The 19,374-nt window shown below is 51.4% G+C and overlaps 1 protein-coding gene across 1 annotated transcript in view; it reads left to right on the top strand.

Annotated features, from left to right (window-relative positions):
• LOC142559520 (uncharacterized) overlaps window positions 1–19,374 on the top strand; it is a 32,281-nt gene continuing 12,907 nt past the window's right edge. The window contains exons 1-3 of the mRNA XM_075671102.1: window positions 1–273; window positions 8,722–8,774; window positions 8,873–8,968. Coding sequence (XP_075527217.1) covers window positions 129–273; window positions 8,722–8,774; window positions 8,873–8,968 — 294 coding nt within the window. The 5' untranslated portion in view covers window positions 1–128. The remainder of the gene's footprint in view (window positions 274–8,721; window positions 8,775–8,872; window positions 8,969–19,374) is intronic.

The raw sequence follows: 19,374 nt of genomic DNA on the forward strand, positions 1-19,374 counted from the left end.
GTCCTCCCGTCAGTCATCGCGGCCGGGCTGTTCGCTGGCCGCGAAACAAGCAGAGCAGCACCGCGACCGTCCACAAGGAGAACGGAAGGCGAAGAGCAACGACGCTCTCGTTGCCCACAGCGGGGGACATGCAGAGGAACTACGACACGCGGCCGACCGCGATGGCGTCTTCCGGCACTCTTTGGACTTCGGCGCTGGTGGCGCTCGTCGCCAGCATAGCGGCCGTGTCCGCGCATGCGCAAGACGGAGACATCCCGCCGTCCTGCAGTTGGCGTAAGTACGCTTGCATGCGGGCCCGGCATGCAGTGCTATAAGCACGGGCTATGTACATATCTTTATTCAACCATACGTCGTCATCAGCCTATTTATGTCCACTGCAGGACGAAGGTTTCTCCCTGCGATCTCCGATTACCCCTGTCCTGCGCCAACCGATCCCTACGTGCGCCTGCAAATTTCTAATTTCATCACCCTAACCAGTTTTCTGTAGACCTCGACTGCACTTTCCTTCTCTTGGCGCCCGTTGTGTAGCGCTAATTGTCCACCGGTTATCCATCCTGCGCATTACATGGCCTGCCCAGATCTATTTTTTTTTCTGGTAATGCTAGTTGGAACGTCGGCTGTATACCCGTTTGCTTTCTGATCCACACCGCTATCTTCATGTCTCTTAAGTCTCTTTATTCGATGTACTATATAATTGCCCACAGGCCGATATTGTACGACACAAATCATGCACATGCAAACAAGCATGAACAGTAGAGAAAAAAGAAACAAATTAAAGATCCAAACGCTGCTATGCTCGCACAACCTTTAAAAGCACGAAATATAACCTAGTCATGATAAAGTTTCAAACAGATTCAGGCGGCTCTTCAGCGTCGTGCCGAACTTATTACTGGAAGCATGTTGCCCGAAGGCGCGGTACCTACAGATACCACCGCTTCGAGCAGCTTATTCCATTGGGAAACGGTGTATGAAAACGTTGCTTGGACTACTGCTACGTGGTGTAAGCGTCCAGCAGGTCTTCGTTTACAGTGTAAGCTGTTAAAAGCATTTCCTGCGAGAGCCTGTCCTTTCAGGCCACAGTGCAGTAACAAATAGGAGCAATTCTATTGGTTGTCAAACATTCATATGCTCGTACGTTTGGCGACCAGACTCGCTAAAGGAACACGATTTTTGCAAGTATATACACAACCGATTTGACAATGTAACGGGTTACCACGTGACAAAGGCATCTGCACGCCGATGCGCATTCGCCACGCTATAGATGTCGCATCTCTGTTCACCTGGAGGCGAATCTTGTCCACTCAAAAGCGCTGCGTGTCCTCGTATTGGAATCCGCTCTTCCGTACTTAATACCGCGTTTTCCATAGAGAGTGCGTGGTACTGTTTAGATCAGATCCAGTGATGATCTCGGCTAATAGAATTACTGCTCTCGTCATGCATGCTCAAGCAATGTTTGTAGGTTGAAACATTGCGGGAACCGAGCAGGTCTTGTATACACAGTTCCCTTAAAAGTGTGCGGTGATATCTTGGAACCCCTAATTAATTACCGAATTCGCACTGAACCTTGGCATATAGAGTCAGCGGATGCCACGACATCCGACGGCAGGAAGTCTTCGAAAAGTTTTCAACCGTGTGCGTGTAATTTCTGCACACTCGAACGATGTCTGCGAAGGCCTCAGCGTTAGCTAAAGATTGCACTGAAAGTCTTTGTTCTTTAGGCATTCACTAAAGGCTGACCCTGTTTTGACGTATGCCTGTAACAGTGCACGTATAACCTCATGAGTTTGACCTTGTGCTATCACTTACAACCCTAACAGCATAAGCTTCTCGGCGTGTATGCCTATTGGGGAATATTGCTCACAATTCGCGCTGTAGGCCTAACTGTAGCCTAACGGATGGTGACAGGAATGACGTCACTGGCCATGCATGCTGATACTTCAATTGCGATTCTATCCCATGGTTCGCCATCTTAGTCAAAGAAGGTGTGTGGAGAAGTGAAGTTGCAGGTTTTGTACATCCTCTATTCCCGCAAGCCGCTACAGGATGGCACTTGTCCGTGTCCGGAAAATCGCTCGGTAAATAAATGTTTTCATAGTCAGCCGCCAGTGTACGGTTGCATTTATTTGAATAGGGGACTCAGCACAGTTGGAGGCTTGAGTGAGTAGCCATAAGCTTGCCTTATATATATATATAAGGCCCACACCCGATAAAAATTTACAAAATAAATGCAGGCCTTAACGAGTAAATACGGTATACCGGGTGTCCCAGCTTTCACGGACCAAGTTTAAGAAAAGACGATATGGGGAAAACGAACTACACTTTGTTAGAATCAACTTACAGAAACGTTCTTTCATTTTTGTTCTTCCTAGTTAGTTTGTAATAAATATTTAACCAACTTTTATGCTTAGGGCACGGCAGCTATATCAACGCTAGATGATAGTGTCTTGGAAAACATTAATTTTAATTGTCTTGCGCCGCTAGCAGTGCGTTACATTAAGCGTGGCTCTTTCCTCCGCGTTTAATAAAAAGCCCGCGAAATAACAGAACAAAAGAACACGGGACTACGCGCTCTCGTGCAGCTGCGACAGTGTTCTCAAACGAGCTCAGTGACCCATGGTCTCCGAGACGGCGCACGCAGGTAAACTTTCGCGGCGATCTCAGAGGCCATGTCTTGCCTCTAACTCCGAGCTCTGCCCGGCGCGTCGCGTTCGAGCTGGTCCTGAAGCGGGCGGCATGCGCCAATGACGCATGCAGAAAAAAAAATCACCCTTGCACTGTCAGTAACACACCAGAAGTCAATTAAAAGATGAGGTAGCTTTTCTGCATTTTCATTCCTTGCGTTGCATTTTTTTTTTTTGCATGTAGCTACGCGACAGATCTTTCTTGATGGCAAACCACTGTTCAGCTCGTTCGCGCATTAACTTAGTTCGTCGTTACACGACTGACGGGACGAACACAAATTCCGAACAGAGAGATAAATGGAGCACGCCTACACTGTAAAAGAATTTACACTACACTCTAAGAACAGTTTACACCCTTTGGCTTGCCCCTTCTGCCACACAAAAATTATCGTCATCTGCCTTGATGCGTTTCCTTTCTTTATCGCTGCGAGCCCAGAACTTTCCAGTAACGAATGGCACGCGCGTTATCAGCATAGAACAGTTTAAACCCTTTGGAGTGCCCCTTCTGCCACACAAAAATAATCATCTGCCTTTATGCGTTTCCTTTCTTTGTCGCTGCGAGCCCAGAACTTTCCAGTAACGAATGGCACGCGCGTTATCAGCATAGAACAGTTTACACCCTTTGGCTTGCCCCTTCTGCCACACAAAAATAATCGTAATCTGCCTTGATGCGTTTCCTTTCTTTATCGCTGCGAGCCCAGAACTTTCCAGTAACGAATGGCACGCGCGTTATCAACATAGAACAGTTTACACCCTTTGGAGTGCCCCTTCTGCCACACAAAAATAATCGTCACCTGCCTTGATGCGTTTCCTTTCTTTATCGCTGCGAGCCCAGAACTTTCCAGTAACGAATGGCACGCGCGTTATCAGCATAGAACAGTTTACACCCTTTGGAGTGCCCCTTCTGATAACGCGCGTGCCAAACGCATCAAGGCAGATGACGATTATTTTTGTGTGGCAGAAGGGGCAAGCCAAAGGGTGTAAACTGTTCTTAGAGTGTATTAGCAGTGAATAAGGATGTAAATCAAACTACAGCTCCCACCCTTACAGGCCAAAGGTGTAAGGGTGGCTCAAAAGGGTGTAAGGGTGAGTTATACACCCCAAAGAATGTAAGTGTGAGTTCACCGTTTAGGTAAGCTTACCATTTAGGTGAGCTTTGTCAAGGAGGAAAGGAAAAAAAACATTAGCGGCTTATCTGCTTGCTTCGCTCGAAACGACGTGTAAGCGCGTAAGCGGGGTGGTGCTACGTCAGTACGCCACGGTATGCAAGAAAAATTTATTGCACATATTTGATATTGATGTCGTGAAGTGGAACACTGTTTTGACATTGCTACATTCTGTAGGGGTGGTCCGGCGCTTATCTTCCTTAGAATTCGAAAAAAAAAAAGTTTTGTGTCAATTTTGGCGCTTTGTTGTTGTCCAAACTCGTTTTGCGTGTAGAGCAACACGTAAACGACTTCTTCTGTGATAATGGGGGCTTCAAGCAAATAGGAGGCTGTGAAATTAGCACAAGTTGCAGTGCAACATCATTCCAGCCTGAGCGCATAGACTTCATTCTTTGAATATTTTAAAAACAAGCTTGGAAATAAGTTGAAGCTAATAAGTTTCAGTCTATTCACATAACAAAAATATCTTTCGAGAAGCCATATTGACATCCTGAGCAACCGCTATATTACAGAAGTCTAGGGAAACCTAAAATTTCTGTATCCGAGTTGGGTGAAAATTGACTTGGGTGTTAACAGCACTGCCGACAAGTTGCGAAAGCAAACAAATATGACGTCAGCCTTCTTGAGCTCTGGATCTGTGAAATGTGCTAAGCAAGAAGCTCATCAACCTTCGTACTGACGGTCGAGAAATGAGCGTACGAGAGCGCTACGTGCCTCCAGTTCCAGAAGCAAATAGGAGTTCTGCTGTAACCGAAGCTGTTAAGTGCTTTGTCGGTACTTCCTAGGTTGAATGCCATTAACCCACAGACTAAAGGCATCTCGCAGAGCCGGGCTGATGCAATGGCAGTGCGAGCTCATTTTTTCGAATACTCTGATCTAGTGCTCGAGTCAGAAATACGGCATTTCCAAGTGGTTGCCAGTATGTTAGACCAAACAAAAAACGCTAACCTCCTGGTACGGAATGGCAGCTTACAGAAATACCCCTACACATGGCCACGTGAGTGCGCGTTAACTAAGATGTAGTTTACGCAAAAGGTGATAGCTGGACCTGCCAAGACAGCACGTTACATGTTTAGGAAGTACATGGTGACGAAACATCATAGAGCAGTCGTGTCAGCGAATGGCACCAAAAGCTTCGGGAGAGCACAGATTCGGTGCAAGACAAACCCACAGTCGGTCGCCTGTCAACAAAGTCATCGTTGTCATCAGCCTATTCTTACGTCCACTGCACACCTTTCCCAGCGACGGCCAATTACCCCTGTCTTGCTCTAGCTGGTTCCAACTTGCGCCCGCAAATTTCCTCATTTTTCGTCACACATCGCTGGAAACTTTGAATATCGCCTTGTTACGGCACGCATATCACAAGTGAAATCCAACCGGGATGTACGCGTCATCGGACGTCACTCAACGATTTAGGAACACGGAAACAAAATCGCATGCAATATCGTCCCTCGCGCACTGACAGAAGAAAAAAAAACCAGACGAACAATCACTGCTGAACTTTCGCAAAGGGTCAAAAGTGATTCCACATATCCCGCAAATTGTCTGCCGTTGCTTGGAGATACTCAGATATGTTCTTTTGCATTCAACCTAATTACATAGATAATATTAATGAATTAATCAACTTCGCAAACATAATTAGATTAAAAGTGTCAATGAGAAAATTGTAGAGCATCATGAAAATCTCCCTATATAGCTCTGTTTCCCAATACATGCTACATAAAAGTGTTTTTCGAGCGTGAAAGAAGCCCGTAAATATACGCAAAGTGCCTCGAGCGGCCACTCGCGCAGCAATTATATATATATATATATATATATATATATATATATATATATATATATATATATATATATGTGTGTGTGTGTGTGTGTGTGTGTGTGTGTGTGTGTGTGTGTGTGTGTGTGTGTGTGTGTGTGTGTGTGTGTACAATTGCCCGTGGCAGACAGCACACTTACAACCCTCGACCTAAATTACTCGAGGCGGCCACTACTCATTTAAATAATTACCATGACACTAATTATCGTTTTAATTACCAACTACAGGAAAGCAAACTTTTCTCCATACTGCTTCCGACTGAATAGAGCAAAAAAACACAACAAAAAAATGAAAGCGCCACGTGATTGCTTACAACAACGTCCCCGACAGAAGGCATGTAATGAGCCAGACGAGAAAGATAATTAAACGAAAGAGAGAACGCGGCGTCATGGCATACGTGCAGCACAAGGCATATGAGAACAGGAGCCAGCTATACAGTACACATACATGTATACCTGTATGGCGGTGTGTGTGTGTGTTTGTGTTACGCGTGAATTAGTGCTATAACACCTGCGAATGCCACACCATGGTCGCCACGGCATGCGTCAGGCCTAGAATGGCGCCGGAAGCCCGTGTGTTGTACGGAACCTGACACAATGTGAGACTTGTCCCGCTACAGATGCCTAGGTTGTCAAAAAAAGAAGAAAAACAATATACGGTCATACGCAGAACAATTCTATAGCACATCGCGGAGAAAAGCTCCGCGTTATTGTTTACCTAACATATAAGTAAGTACAATTTCTACAGCTCCTTGCAAGAGATATAAACGAGAGCGTTTTAAATCTATACTTGAGGCAGCTTAAGTGGACGCTAAACAGAAACAAGTCAGCTTAGACCAACAATTAATGTTTCAAGACTATGTATTCTCGTTAATTTCGCGGTAACAGGCTGGTTATTTCAAAATCAAGGTCAGTTTCACTTTCTAAAATTCGTGCCTAACCAGCGCCAGAGTGACGTAAATGATTCCAAAGCTATCAAACCTCGTTATAACGAAACGGGATATAACGAAATAATAGCTATAACGAAGTGAAATTCCCTTAGAAATCCCCATAGAGATTCATACTGCAGTACATTTAACAACGGATATACCGATGTAACGGATATAACGAATTGCAGCTCCCATTTAAATTTCGTTCTAACGAGGTTTTACTGTGATTCAATCGTCGAGGCTCAGTAAAATTTATTCTAGCTCGTTAAATTCAGTCATTGGCTGACTTATAATACAATATAGTCCACCTTTACCGATAAAGAGAAATTAACTAGGCCCGAGAAGGCACCGTCAATATTCATGACGTCATGAAGCGCAGGTGCGGGAACTTCACGACGGCGGTGCCGCTCATATCTTTCGGTTCTTTTTTTCCCCTTTTTTTTAATCTTTTCTGGCTTACCGAGCATCTTGCTGCGGTAAGAGTAACTTTTTTCTTGATATTGTGTAAAGGCAACCTGCTAATACACCTAATATATTTTTTCTCACTCTCTTTAGTGTACCTCTAAACACAGTGACCGTACTATCTATGAGAAATGCTCACGGGGCATAGGGATCTTAAAAAGCTGGATTCCCGCGCAATTTGTGCACCACGCATGCTGCCAGTTTTAGTCCAGGACAGCATGCAGCTGCTCAGCCTTTCTTTTTTCCGCGCGCCTTCATTTTTACACGCCAACTGTACTTCCCATTAGAGTAGCATTCCAATTCAGCAAGATATGACGCCAGAAAAAAAAATGCTGCCGTCCCAATACCATATGTTTGCGCGTATTCGCAGCAGTCGTAAGACATATAGGCTGAGGTAACTCATCACCTGCAGCCACCTTATGTATACTTTGCGTGCGTAAACTATCTCTGTCCACGATGTTAACAACAACAGCAGCAGCAAAAAAAGTATTTCTTCTCAGAACAACCGAGGAAACCACTATCCATGCGAGGCACAATCCAGTAGACTGCTCGAGAAGACCCGAGAAGCATTCCCTGAAGTGACGTAGCCCATCTCTTCCGATTGACCACCACGTAGGGCCTCCCCATCTCCTCGCACGAGCCCACTGCGGCTCGCTCACACGCGACGAGTACAAATAACTCTTCTCTCCGTTAATGAGATATATCTGCAAACGGCAGCTGCGGGCGAGGCGTTCGCTGCGCACGGCGACGCGTAACCGCCACTGGTGCGCTCATTGGGAGATCACGCGGGCACGAACTCACGTGAGAAAGACTCTCACGTTCTCGGTATAACAGCAGTCGCAAGAGAACAAGGTAGCGCTTCTCGAAGGCGCCCGCTATACGGCTGTTCTGCACCCCTTACAAAAAAGGAGGCCATGTTTCAATAGAGCAACAACAGTGTTCCATATCGAGCAACTATAGAAATATGGTACAATTTATTTATTTATTTATTTATTTATTTATTTATTTATTTATTGTCACGTGTCTGCTGGGACGCCAAAGCAGGAGTGGTACACTCGGCAAGAGAGCCACTGACAATCGTCGTCGAAACTTTCGCGTCAATTTAGGCACAACGGAAAAATGACGAACAATTGATTGCTACCAATACAAAAAGAAAGAAAGAAAGAAAGAAAGAAAGAAAGAAAGAAAGAAAGAAAGAAAGAAAGAAAGAAAGAAAGAAAGAAAGAAAGAAAGAAAGAAAGAAAGAAAGAACGTTTGACAAAGTGGACGCAACCTGGACACCACTCAGACATTTGCACGCCACTCAGCATGTCTTTGGGGCCCACAGTGAGCAAAACGTTAGTCAGACGTCAGTCAGAACGGAACGTGATGATGTACGACTGGCATGTACCGTGACCGCGCAGTGGTCACAGTACAAAAGGTGTGGAGTTAATGTGGAGACGCGGAAGAGGCTTTTAAAAAGAAGCCAGCCCATCAACTGCTTCTTAATTGGAGTTACTTGCGCGGTCGAAGAGAGCCAAGAAAGTATGGCTTCTCTCCTTTCTTAAACCATTTCTTGTTTGCCTGTATCCCGGTCTTGACGGTGCAGCGGTTATTTTCGTGATGCATTTCCGAACAGCCTGCAGCGTCAAATCCTCCAAAAGATTGTTCGCCTTGTTCGTAACGCAGTGAACGCCGTCGTCGAGGGGTGCTCAGACGACAGCTTCGAGTTCAAGGACATCGTAAGTGGGCCCTCAACCGCATTTCGTGGAGTTGCTCGCCCCATAGAGGGGTCCAGGAGCGAGCTCGTAAATAAACAAGTCGCGCGCCCTATTCGCAGTCAGGCTGGGACCTGCTGAAGCGGGAGTACTTCGCCTGTCTCTACTCTCGGATCATACAGGCGGACTCGCGAACCACCTGCCAAGACGACGCGCTGGTGAGTGATATTCTTTTTTTTTTTTTTGGCCTGACGGCACAAACAGAAGAGTAATCTCAATCATTTCATTCCAATTTGAACGAAACTGAAGGAAATAAACTCCCGAACTTTAGAAAGAGAAAACTGGCATTCCGTCAAGCGCAGCAAGAAAGGCTGCAGAATGAAACCAGCCCACGACGCTCAAAAGAAAACTTTTGCGAGCGGGCATCGAAACCGCCGTCGTACTGCATTTCTATAGTAGTTTATCTTCTGTTCCAGGTGAAGTAACGAAAAGGATAGCAGATCGTAAATCGCCATTCGGTTTCCGCAGGCTCATTTGGTTATAGACAGTTTTCATTTGACAATACCGGTGGGCGGGGCGCAAGGGAGGCACTTGCATCTCCCTTTCCCACGCCCCACCAGTCAAGAGCGGGGAGGGGCCAAGTAAACTTTCTGCCCCTCTCCCCACACTTATAACGCACGCGCTGTCGGCCTCTCACTGGCAAATCCAACAACACAACAGCTGAGTCAAAGTTTTCTTCCGGAATAGCGGTCACGTAAGTAATGTTTTACTCGTATTTTATTACGCATCCTCTGCTTGTGCAGTGAAGGCTACGTTCCGTGCCTCGCCGCGAAGCGCTGTAGCAGACAACATTTACAGAAACAAAGTCAGTTGCCAAATTAAGCAACGTTGCGCGGCACCACCACTGTCGGCGGCGTTTGTGGTAGGTTTAGCCACCGTCCCCAATTTAGTGGGACAGTCCCTACTTACGAGTAAATGCCCTGACTTGACCCAATCGAGATAGCCAGGTGCCCTGAAATGAGCTTTTTGAAGACAGGGTCTTCCGTACTGACTTCACACGGAGGGTTGTCGTATCGGGGATATCATTATCTATAGTATCCACTTCCAGAAAAAAAAGATACGGTCGGTTAGGTGACCAGCATTTAGCGTTGATGAACATCGCATTGTCAAGTGGCACCATCTGTTCGGTGCAAATCGACACACTTTCCCGTCTCGATGCCGTCGCTTTAGGCCAAGCACCATAAAAATAAACGAGCGATCTCAATTGTAGCAACAAAATAATAGCGAAGTTCATACTTTGTCTTGAGCGAAGGATGATTGTCCTGGGCGAAGGATAAGACTAAGCGATCTGATTTTACCACTTATTTCTTGCTGTCGTGACGGTGAGCAAGTGGGACGGGTGATCTATAAGATCGAAGCGAGCAGCCTGGGTGCTTCCATGTTGTTACGCAAACACGGTATACAGCGGGAGCATTCCAGGTAAACTTTGTCGGAGCCCGGTAAACTATGCGTATCCGCAGTCGCGGCAGCCTGTACCAGTAACGCTCATGGTAAGATGCTAAAACACTCTAGTATTAGATGAATATGCTGACGCGATGAATTCCTGAATTTTTGCGTCGAAACCCCTGCAGCTGTACGACAATGCGACGTCGGGGATTTGAAAGAGATTTGTCGTACTTGGGCTGTTGTGGCTCGGCAAATGTCCTTGAAGCTTGCCAAGTTCAAGTTAACTCTATTAAGGTACAATGCAGTCCATCCTTAGCGATAAAACATTAACTAAGCCAGAATAGATGTTGTCAAGATCCATTAGGTAAATGTTGCTCGTGCTGCAACTTTTCAAGGCGGTGTTGCAACCTGTTTTTCGTTCTTGCGTCTTTTCTGGCTTGCCAAGGCTTTCCTCTCGGTAACAGTGGCTTTTCTTTTTCTTACTGTACTAAGTGCTAAGTTACTAATACTGGTAAATTACTAATACAGTTCAAATTATTTACTTCTTTAGCGTCCTTCTATTCTTGTGCATTTCGTGCTGCAGCACATGCGCAATTTATTTATTTATTCTTGTTTCAATTGGTAACACCTGCTTCTTGGCCTATTCTCCGTTGTGGGCATGTGACATACCCTGGAGATCATCATCGTCACCACCTGAAGGAATCACCATCAACATTACCGAAACACGCACGCGCACTCACCGCGCGACGAAGCCAAGGATACCTCGCGCGTGCCCTCGAATCCTGCGGCAGACATTGATCCGTCGCTACTCCCTCGTTCAGCGGCATCATGGAAGGACGTCGCCCCAGCGTGGCTCGAAGCAGTCGTCCGCCCGTCTTCCCCCGCGGCGACCAAAGTCGAGGTGCCGCTCCAACGCCGGTCGCAAGCACTCGCAAGAGATCGCCGAAGCCCTCAACCCCGCCGAGACGAATCGAGGAGCCTCCGGCCTCTTCTCGGAGAACGGTGACGCGGCGCCACGGCGAAGACGACGAGGCAGCGTTTCCGACGGCTCTGCCGCCCACCGACGCATCGGAGGGGGTCACGCTCGTAGCGGCGCCGAGGCGGCCCTTGAAAGTCGCGGCGCTGGCGACCAGCCGCCGACAGCCGCTACCGAAGCCCCGGGAACGCCACGAACGCGCCTGTCGCTCCCAGAAAAATTCGGCAGCCACGGGCTCGACGAAGAAGCACGCCGTGTGGCGTCGCCGTCCCGAAGGTTGGTTTCGGAAGGACATGGGCGACTCCACGTACGTCGCTGCGCCGGCGAAAGAGGCCGTCGATGTTGACGAGTCCACCGCGGCACTGCTGACAGGCGCCGTCGCTGAGGACGGGCACGGCTCTGCACCACTGGCACAAGCAGCGCCGCCGAACTCAACCGCGACGGCGCCCGTACCGGCGAGCAGAACTCCTGGGCACGCGCAGATCGCCGCACAAAGACGCGGTAAGCAACCCGTACCCAGCGTTAATGTGTACGTGGAGGTGCACAAATCAGACAGAGGAAAGCGTGGAGATAGAAGCGTGGGTTTGGGAACCGCTTTCCGGGGCAGTCAGGGCCCGATAAACGAGGGTCCGAAAACGACCGCGCGTCACGGCGGTTCCAGCTCAGAAGTGTCGCTTACGGCGGACACCAGTATGGAGCACCAACGCAAGACGTCGCTGCTGCAGAATATTTCGACCAGCATCAGCGCCGTCTTGGACAATTTGTTTCACACGGGTGCTGGGGCAGAACAACCGGAGCCCGCTCCCCGTTCTGGCCAAGGTGGGCTATCGGATAAGAATGACAACATTGAAGCTGCTTTGGGCGCCAACGATGAAACTGAAGCCGCAGGTCAACGAGGCGAAAGTAGTGTACGCTACCGCTATTACCAAGATCGACACATAGGCCAGGCAACTTCTCGCATATCCTTGACACAAATCGTCAGCGTCAGGAGGCGAACTCAGGCGAGAAAACCTCTCACACACAGACACAAGGACAGACAACGTCAACCACCGGAGAGAGATAAGACAGAGCCCGAGGAAAGCTACGCAAAGCTTCCCGAGGTGGTAGAGCTTCCCAGTAAACTGCCGTACGATGCCGACAAACAAGAGCCGCCGAAAAAAGGCAAGCCAGAGCTTGAAGAAAGCTATGCAAAACTAGCTGAGGTTATCGAGCTCGCCGCTAAACAGCCGGACAATGCCGACAAGCAAGAGCAGTCGAGGAGAGGCAAGGCTGAGCCAGAGGAAAGCTCTGCAAAGCTACTTGAAGTGTTCGAGCTTCCCGCCGAGCCCGAGGAATTCCCTGCAGAGCTACCTGAGGTGGCAGAGCTGCCCGCTGAAACACCATACCCTACGTACAAAAAACAAAGGCTTCCCGCCGAGTACGAGGAAATCCCTGCAGAGCTACCTGAGGTGGCAGAGCTGCCCACTGAAACACCATACCCTGCGTACGAAAACCAAGGGCTTCCCGCCGAGTACGAGGAGATCCCTGCAGAGCTACCTGAGGTGGCAGAGCTGCCCGCTGAAACACCATACCCTACGTACAAAAGACAAGCGCTTCCCGCCGAGTCCGAAGAAATCCCTGCACAGCTGCCTGAGGTGGCAGAGCTGCCCGCTGAAACACCATACCCTACGGACGAAACACAAGTGTCACCTAGAATAGGCAAGGGAGAGCTCGAGGAATACTATGCAAAGGTACTAGAAGTTGTTGAGCTTCCCGCTGAACGTCCGCATCATGCGGAAGAGCAAAAGGCGCCGCGAAGAGGCAAGACAGAGCTCGAGGAGATGCCTGCAGAACTACTAGAGGTGGTAGAGATGCCCCCTGAACCGCCATACCATGCCGACGAGCAAGAGCAGCCACCTAGAAAAAGAAAGGGAGAGCCTGAACAACGTTCTGCAGAAGTACCCGAGGTGGCAACCGAAGTTGCCGGAATGTCTTCCCGAACAAAAGCAAGACGAGCATCGGAAGGCGGCGTAAAGGGCAGACGGAAGAATAAGCGCAAGAAATCTGCGTCAGCAAGTGACGTTATCGAGGCGACCATTGCTGAGGACACTGAAAAGTCTAAACTGAAAACAAAGGGAGAGCCAGGACGAAGGGGATCCAAAAAGGACGGTGACTTTACCAAAATTGCTTCCGGAAAGAAAGGAAGACGATCATCTGAAGCCCGCGCAAAGGAGAGAGGGAAGAAGCGGAAATTTTCCGGAGGCAGAAAGAAATCAGTTCCGGCAAGACAGTCGCCCGAGGACAACACCAGCCAAGAGAGTCCCGAAAAAGTCGATTCAATAAAAAACAAACCTTCGCAAACGGGATTGCGCATCAAGAACGACGAAAGCGCGATACCGCTAGAGGAATCCGGCAAGTCTATCCTGCGCACCAAGTCCAAAGGTCAGATCATACCATTCGAGCAGCGTCTGTCCGCCAAGAGCGCCTCGCAGCGGCTCGCTGCGGCATTAGGGAAGGAAGATTCTGCTGCGCCAATGATCAGCGAGCGCGGTGGGTTCGATTCCCACCTGGGCGGCAGTGAAGAGGCGAGTGCGAGACGCACAGCTTCGCTGAAGCCACCGATGATGCGAACCAAGGAGACGAGGGCTGAAGGGAGGCGCTCCACGCGTACAACGCAACTGCTTGAAGACGGAGAGTGGCAGAGGGATAGCAAGAAAGGCACTAGTGAGAGCAGCACAATTGAGGGCAAACGAAAGAAGCGCCGGCGCAGCAAAGGCGAACGTAATGCAGAATCGGACGCCACTGGGGTGAAGCGGGAAGAGTCTGCAATCGTGCAAGATGTGGGACGCACAACCGGAAGTAAAACGGCACTCGGAAGTAGGAGAGCGTCAACAAAGGAACGGCCCACGAAATCCAAGAAGCAGCAATCAGGGGCCCGCAAGTCACGCGACGAAAGTTATCGTGATGCGGAAAAGAACCTTCCGGAGACCAAGGAGCGGGAGCAGCCTTTCGCATCGTATCGAGATCTGGAGCAGGCGTTAGAGGTTCTCGAAGAGGCGGCTCTCGCGGCTTTGCCTCTTGAAAGAGCCTTGTTGCCGCTAAACTCATACGAACGCAGCGCACCCGCTGACGACAAAGAAGCCGATGCTGTCGTACGGGAACGTCAACTAAAGCCTCTCGCCAGTGCCGAAGCAACCGCAGCTGAACCGGGTACGGCTCCGCCGTCGTTGCAGTCTGGTGCAGTGGCGCAGGAGCGCCGCCGCAGTACGCAAAGAAGCCATGTTGGCGCCGATGAGGATTTGGAGCTGAAGGGACCAGACAGTACGCCGCAGGGAGGTCCTGGCCATGTGTCTGCTCCGGGAGCTGATGACGGCGAGCCCAGCCGCCGGCGCAAGGTTTCGTCGGAGAAGCAAGCTTCGCGAAAAATGCAAGATGACGCTAATGGAGATGGCAAGACGGGGCCACTCGTCCCTACGCCAGAGCCCGGCTCTCCTGAAGGAGCAAAGCAAGAGGACGCGCAGTCGCCCGAGATGGTGCCCGAGGACAAAGAGAATCGTCGTAAACAAAAGGGGAGAGACATGGGGGGTGATGGAAAACCTCGAAAAGCCGACAGCAAAGGCAAGATCCGTAAGGCCAAACAAGACAAAGCTAAAGGTAAATCAAAGGGCCACGTACATAAACAAAAGCACAAACATGGCCAAACGCACCATGGACACGGACATCACAAGCACGAGAAACGTTCGCGAAAAGAAAGCGACGAAGCGTCTACGAGGTGCGTGGAAACGCAGACTTGTCTGGCGGCACCTTTGGTAGAGAAGGGTGGAGCGAGCTGCCGAGACTTCAACTTCGGCGTCAACTTGACCCCTATTACTCGCAGCACGTTGGCTTCGAATGAGCGGAGACTGTCCGGCAGAAAGCAGGCAGGCGACGCTCGAAGACCGTCGAAGGCCCCCCCAGAGGTCACCAAAACGCTCTCGGACTCTCCCGAACCAAAATCGGCTCCCGCGGGCGAAAACCGGTCCGGTGCACGTTCAAGCCGACGCAAATCAAAAAGACAATCAAAAGGCTCCGAAACGGGTCGCAAGCAGCCAAGAAAACAACACACAGAGTTGGGAAGCGATCAAGGAAAGAAGGATGTTGACAGGAGCCCTGAAGAAGGAGTGGGTGAACAGAGTCTCGACAGAAAAAAGAGCAAGAAGCGCGCAAGTTCTAAAGGAAGAAAAACTAAACGAAGCAAGCACGGGAGGAAGAAGGTAGGCAAGAAGGGCGCCCAACGAGAGCTTCCAGAAGCCGGAGAGTCGGTCCCTTTCCAGTTCCAGTGGCGTCCCAGGGAAACGAGCCGTCCACTTAGTTGGAGCACGATGAGGATAGGAATGGAGACGCCATGGCTACTGTCTCCTGTGGAAGAGTCACCGTGTCAGGAGAATGCAACGACCGCCAAGGACGTGCTCCCAGCGCTGCCGTCCAGCTCAACGGTTGCTCCCGTGGTCGGTTTGACGGGCGAACCTCTGCCACTTCGAGAAGTCTCGGAGAAGCCAGAGAAACAACGGGCCAACGGCATAGATGACGGAGAAAAGGACGCTGGCAAAGAGGAGTCTCCCGCAGCCAAAAAAAGACGAGGCCGATCGAAAGGTTCTTCCGGACGTTCCAAAGGCGGGCGCCGTTCAAAGGAAGGCAAGCGCAAGCATTCGAAGCACAAGGGTAAAGACACCGAGAGGTCGCCGCAACGTGGAGGCCGAAAAAGTCAACAGAAGCGCAAAAGCCGAAGCCGTGGCAAAAGTAGCTCTTCGAAACGGAAAAAGGAGAAGAAACTATCGCCTGGTGACGGAGACACAAGTAGGCTTCTGGACCCTACCGGCCCGGGAGGTCAAACTAGTCCACCGGATCGACTGACTGCTAAGGAAAAGGATGACGAAAAGACGGCTCCCATAGAGGTTACGGGTGAACATGGTGGCCGCGACTTCGACTTCGACATGAACCGTCGCCCAGTGATTAGTGGGAAATATGGACTTCGGGAACCTAAGAAAAAAACCGGGCAGTCGGAGCCGAAAATCGGAATTTCGAAGTCACTGAAAGGAGGAAAGCGGGCAAGGGACAAGAAAGGCAAGTCCCGCAAGCGACACGAGAGTCGAAAGAGCCACGGAAAGAAAGCACGTGATGATGGCGGAGCCATAGCCACGAGCCCGTCGAGTTCAACAGTCCAGGCTAGCTTGATCAGAGCCGAGGAGCGAGCAACCGCGGAAGAAAAGGCCGACAACGTGCAAGATGCTGTTGAAGAGCGCGCGAGTGGAATGAGGTCCCGCGACTTCGATTTCGTCATCGGGTCACGTCCGAGGACTCGCGGGACTTTGCCGCGACCTGACCTTACGCAGGTCAGCGAGCCGGCGATAGTCGAAGCGTTCAGTCGTTGCCAAGGCGCTTACGTAAGAGATATTCGCGGAGATGATGAGCTAGCAACGAGGGCCGATTCAGAGTACCCGCCCTCCGGAGACTGGGAAGGATCGGGAAATGATCGCGAACGAAAAAGCGGGAGGCATCGCGTGCGGTCTGACAGCAAGCACTCGAAGCCGCACTCCGAGAGCGGAAAGTCGTCCTCTCGTGACAAGAAGCGCGACAGGCGGCGGCGACGGCGCAGGAAGGACTCAAGGAGGCGTCGCCGAAGACACGACCGAGGCGGCCGCCGAAGGCGAGGCAGGTTGCGTTCGGGCAAGCGAAGGAAGAGGAGCCGACGCCAACTGGCAGCGGGCTCGAAGGCGCCCGCCTTCTGTTGTTGCATGCTCACTTTGATTGCCTTCATCGCCGGTATCGTTCTCTGCATTGGCCTGGTCTATTACTACATACTATGCATCAAGCCGGACCATAAGACGGCGGAGACCACGGCGTACACCGTCATAATCGACACGGCTCCAAAGGACACCAAGGCTACGCGCTGGACTGGTGGGAAACAGCCTGCCACAAGGATTCCGACACCGTCACCTGCTCCTCCGCGGCGACCTTCACCGCCGGCTGGCGGGGTGTACTACTGTTCGACCGACTACTGCAGTCGCGAGGCGCGCTACATAGGCGGTATGCTTGCAGGAGAAACGGATCCGTGCGATAACTTCTACCAGCACGTCTGCGCTCGCTGGAAGCATCGCTACTTGAACACGGTGCCGAAGCATGCGTCTTTTGTATCCCAGGAAACGCTGCTGCAGGAACAGCTGGCGGACCGTTATATTTCGTCTATCACTGGCGCGAGCCAGGGAGACGTCCAAGTGGCGGCTAAACTCTACGGTGCCTGCGTGGACGGTTGGCACCGAAACAATGTTTCAAACAGGACCATGAAAGCACTGTTCGAAGGCTGGACGATACAAGAGTGGCCACGCACGTCTCCTGTTCCCGGCGGCCCCTTAGCCGTCTGGCGCTTCGCCGCAGAGCTGGTACGAGACTTGGGCCTGGCGACCATCGTCGATGCCAGCGTGGGTGTCAACCCAGACGATTTGAACACCACGCTAGTAGAGCTCTATCAGCCCCGGCTACTGCTGCGCGAAGCCAACGTCGACAAACCGATCGTGCATCGTTTCTTCACTGGAGCCGTCGAGGAAGCGACCACCTATCACAAGGGCGAGGGCATGCCCGGCCTGAACGAGAGCCTATTTAAAGTCCACTCCACGCTCGCCTCCCTTGTACATCCGTCCTATGGTGCCGCCGGCGAGGACTTTGTCGTGCGCCAAGTCGGACAACTCGGTCAAGGACTGGGACAATTCCTTCAAGTCCTGCTAGCCGACGTGCGCAGCCGAGTGAGCCGCTCCGAGAAGGTGCTGCTGCGCTCGCCACGCTACCTTCTGGGCTTGGAAGAGAAGCTGAACGCAGTGCAGCCGCTGGATGCGCTCAACTACATGGGCTTCCTCGTGTACATTCGCGTTTCGCCCTTCTTCTATCCGTTTTACGCGCCGAGACTGCGATTACTCGCTGCCGAAACGATAATGGGCCACACCGAGGCGGTCAGAGACGGCCCATCATCGCGGTTGTGTTCGCGCCTGGCTGAGTCGACGCTGCCGGACTGCTTCGCCAAGGTATCTCAGCAGTGGCGCCAATCTGCCAACCAGCACGTCGCGGCGCGTGAGTGGCTCTCCCAGCTTGAGTCTGTGTTTCTCAGGCACGTAGCAGACTTCATCTGGATGAACGAACTGTCCTCGCTGCTGGTCCGCTATCGGCTCAAGAGTCGCGTCTTCACGCAGTTCGGTCAGTTGGCGGACGAGCAGCGCCAGTGCGCGCCTACCGGAAGCTTGAGCAGCGAGAACGCGCTTCTCTTCTTTCTGAACGTCACAAAGCGGCAACAGGAACAGGTGTTCGAGGGACTCCTCGTGAACAGCTCGACGCTTCGGCATCGGCTCGCGGCGACTTACTCCGACCTTTCCGGTGTCGTGACGTTCGAGCGCGCCTTTCGCACGATCCACGTCCCGGCGGCACTGTTCAACTATTCCGTGCCGACCGACAGCTCAGTGTTCGTCTTCCACCTGGCGCGTGTCGCCGTACGCCTGTTCCAGGGCTTGATGCAGCTTCTCGAAGAGAACCCGTACGAGCACGAGACGCCGCTCGGCCTCACGGACGAGTCACGCAGGCGCCGGGCCGACCTGGTGTCGTGCTTCACCAGGGACGTCCAGAGGAGCCTCCCCGCTCGGTTCGGCGGGCCCGGCGTCGTTGACGGCCAACTGGGCGGGCTGTTCATGGAACGGACGTCAGCGCTCCTGCTGGCGGCGATGGCGTTCAACGAGCTGCTCAACGTGCGGCGTATCTGGCAGATGGACCTGCGGCTCAAGGATCTACCGCACTTGTCTGCGCGCCAGCTATTCTTCATATACTTCGCTCTCGACAACTGCGCCGGCGGCGACGAAAGCATCCACTGGAATAGGCTGCCGGCGGAGCAGCTCGTCAACGTGGCGCTGAGACACACGAGGCAGTTCGCCGAGGCCTTCGGCTGTCGCGGTGGCGTAGACCGTATGGTGGCTTCGCAAGGCAGTGAATTTTGCGAAGTGTTCCGTCGACATCCGCGCGAGCGGCGATTGTGGGAAGCGCGTCGCAGTCGGTCCCAGCCTGCGAACGGCACGCCAGCGACCGATGGCGCGTAGGCCTGGTTTCGTGTCACGTGGCGACGGAATCGGACGACCCATTGCATGGCGCAGCGGACGATCCGAAGGATGTGCGCCTTCCAGCATCCGGACATCGCCTTTTCTTTCCAGT

The sequence above is a fragment of the Dermacentor variabilis genome, chromosome 10 (assembly GCF_050947875.1).
Source record: "Dermacentor variabilis isolate Ectoservices chromosome 10, ASM5094787v1, whole genome shotgun sequence".
Lineage (NCBI taxonomy): Eukaryota > Metazoa > Arthropoda > Arachnida > Ixodida > Ixodidae > Dermacentor > Dermacentor variabilis.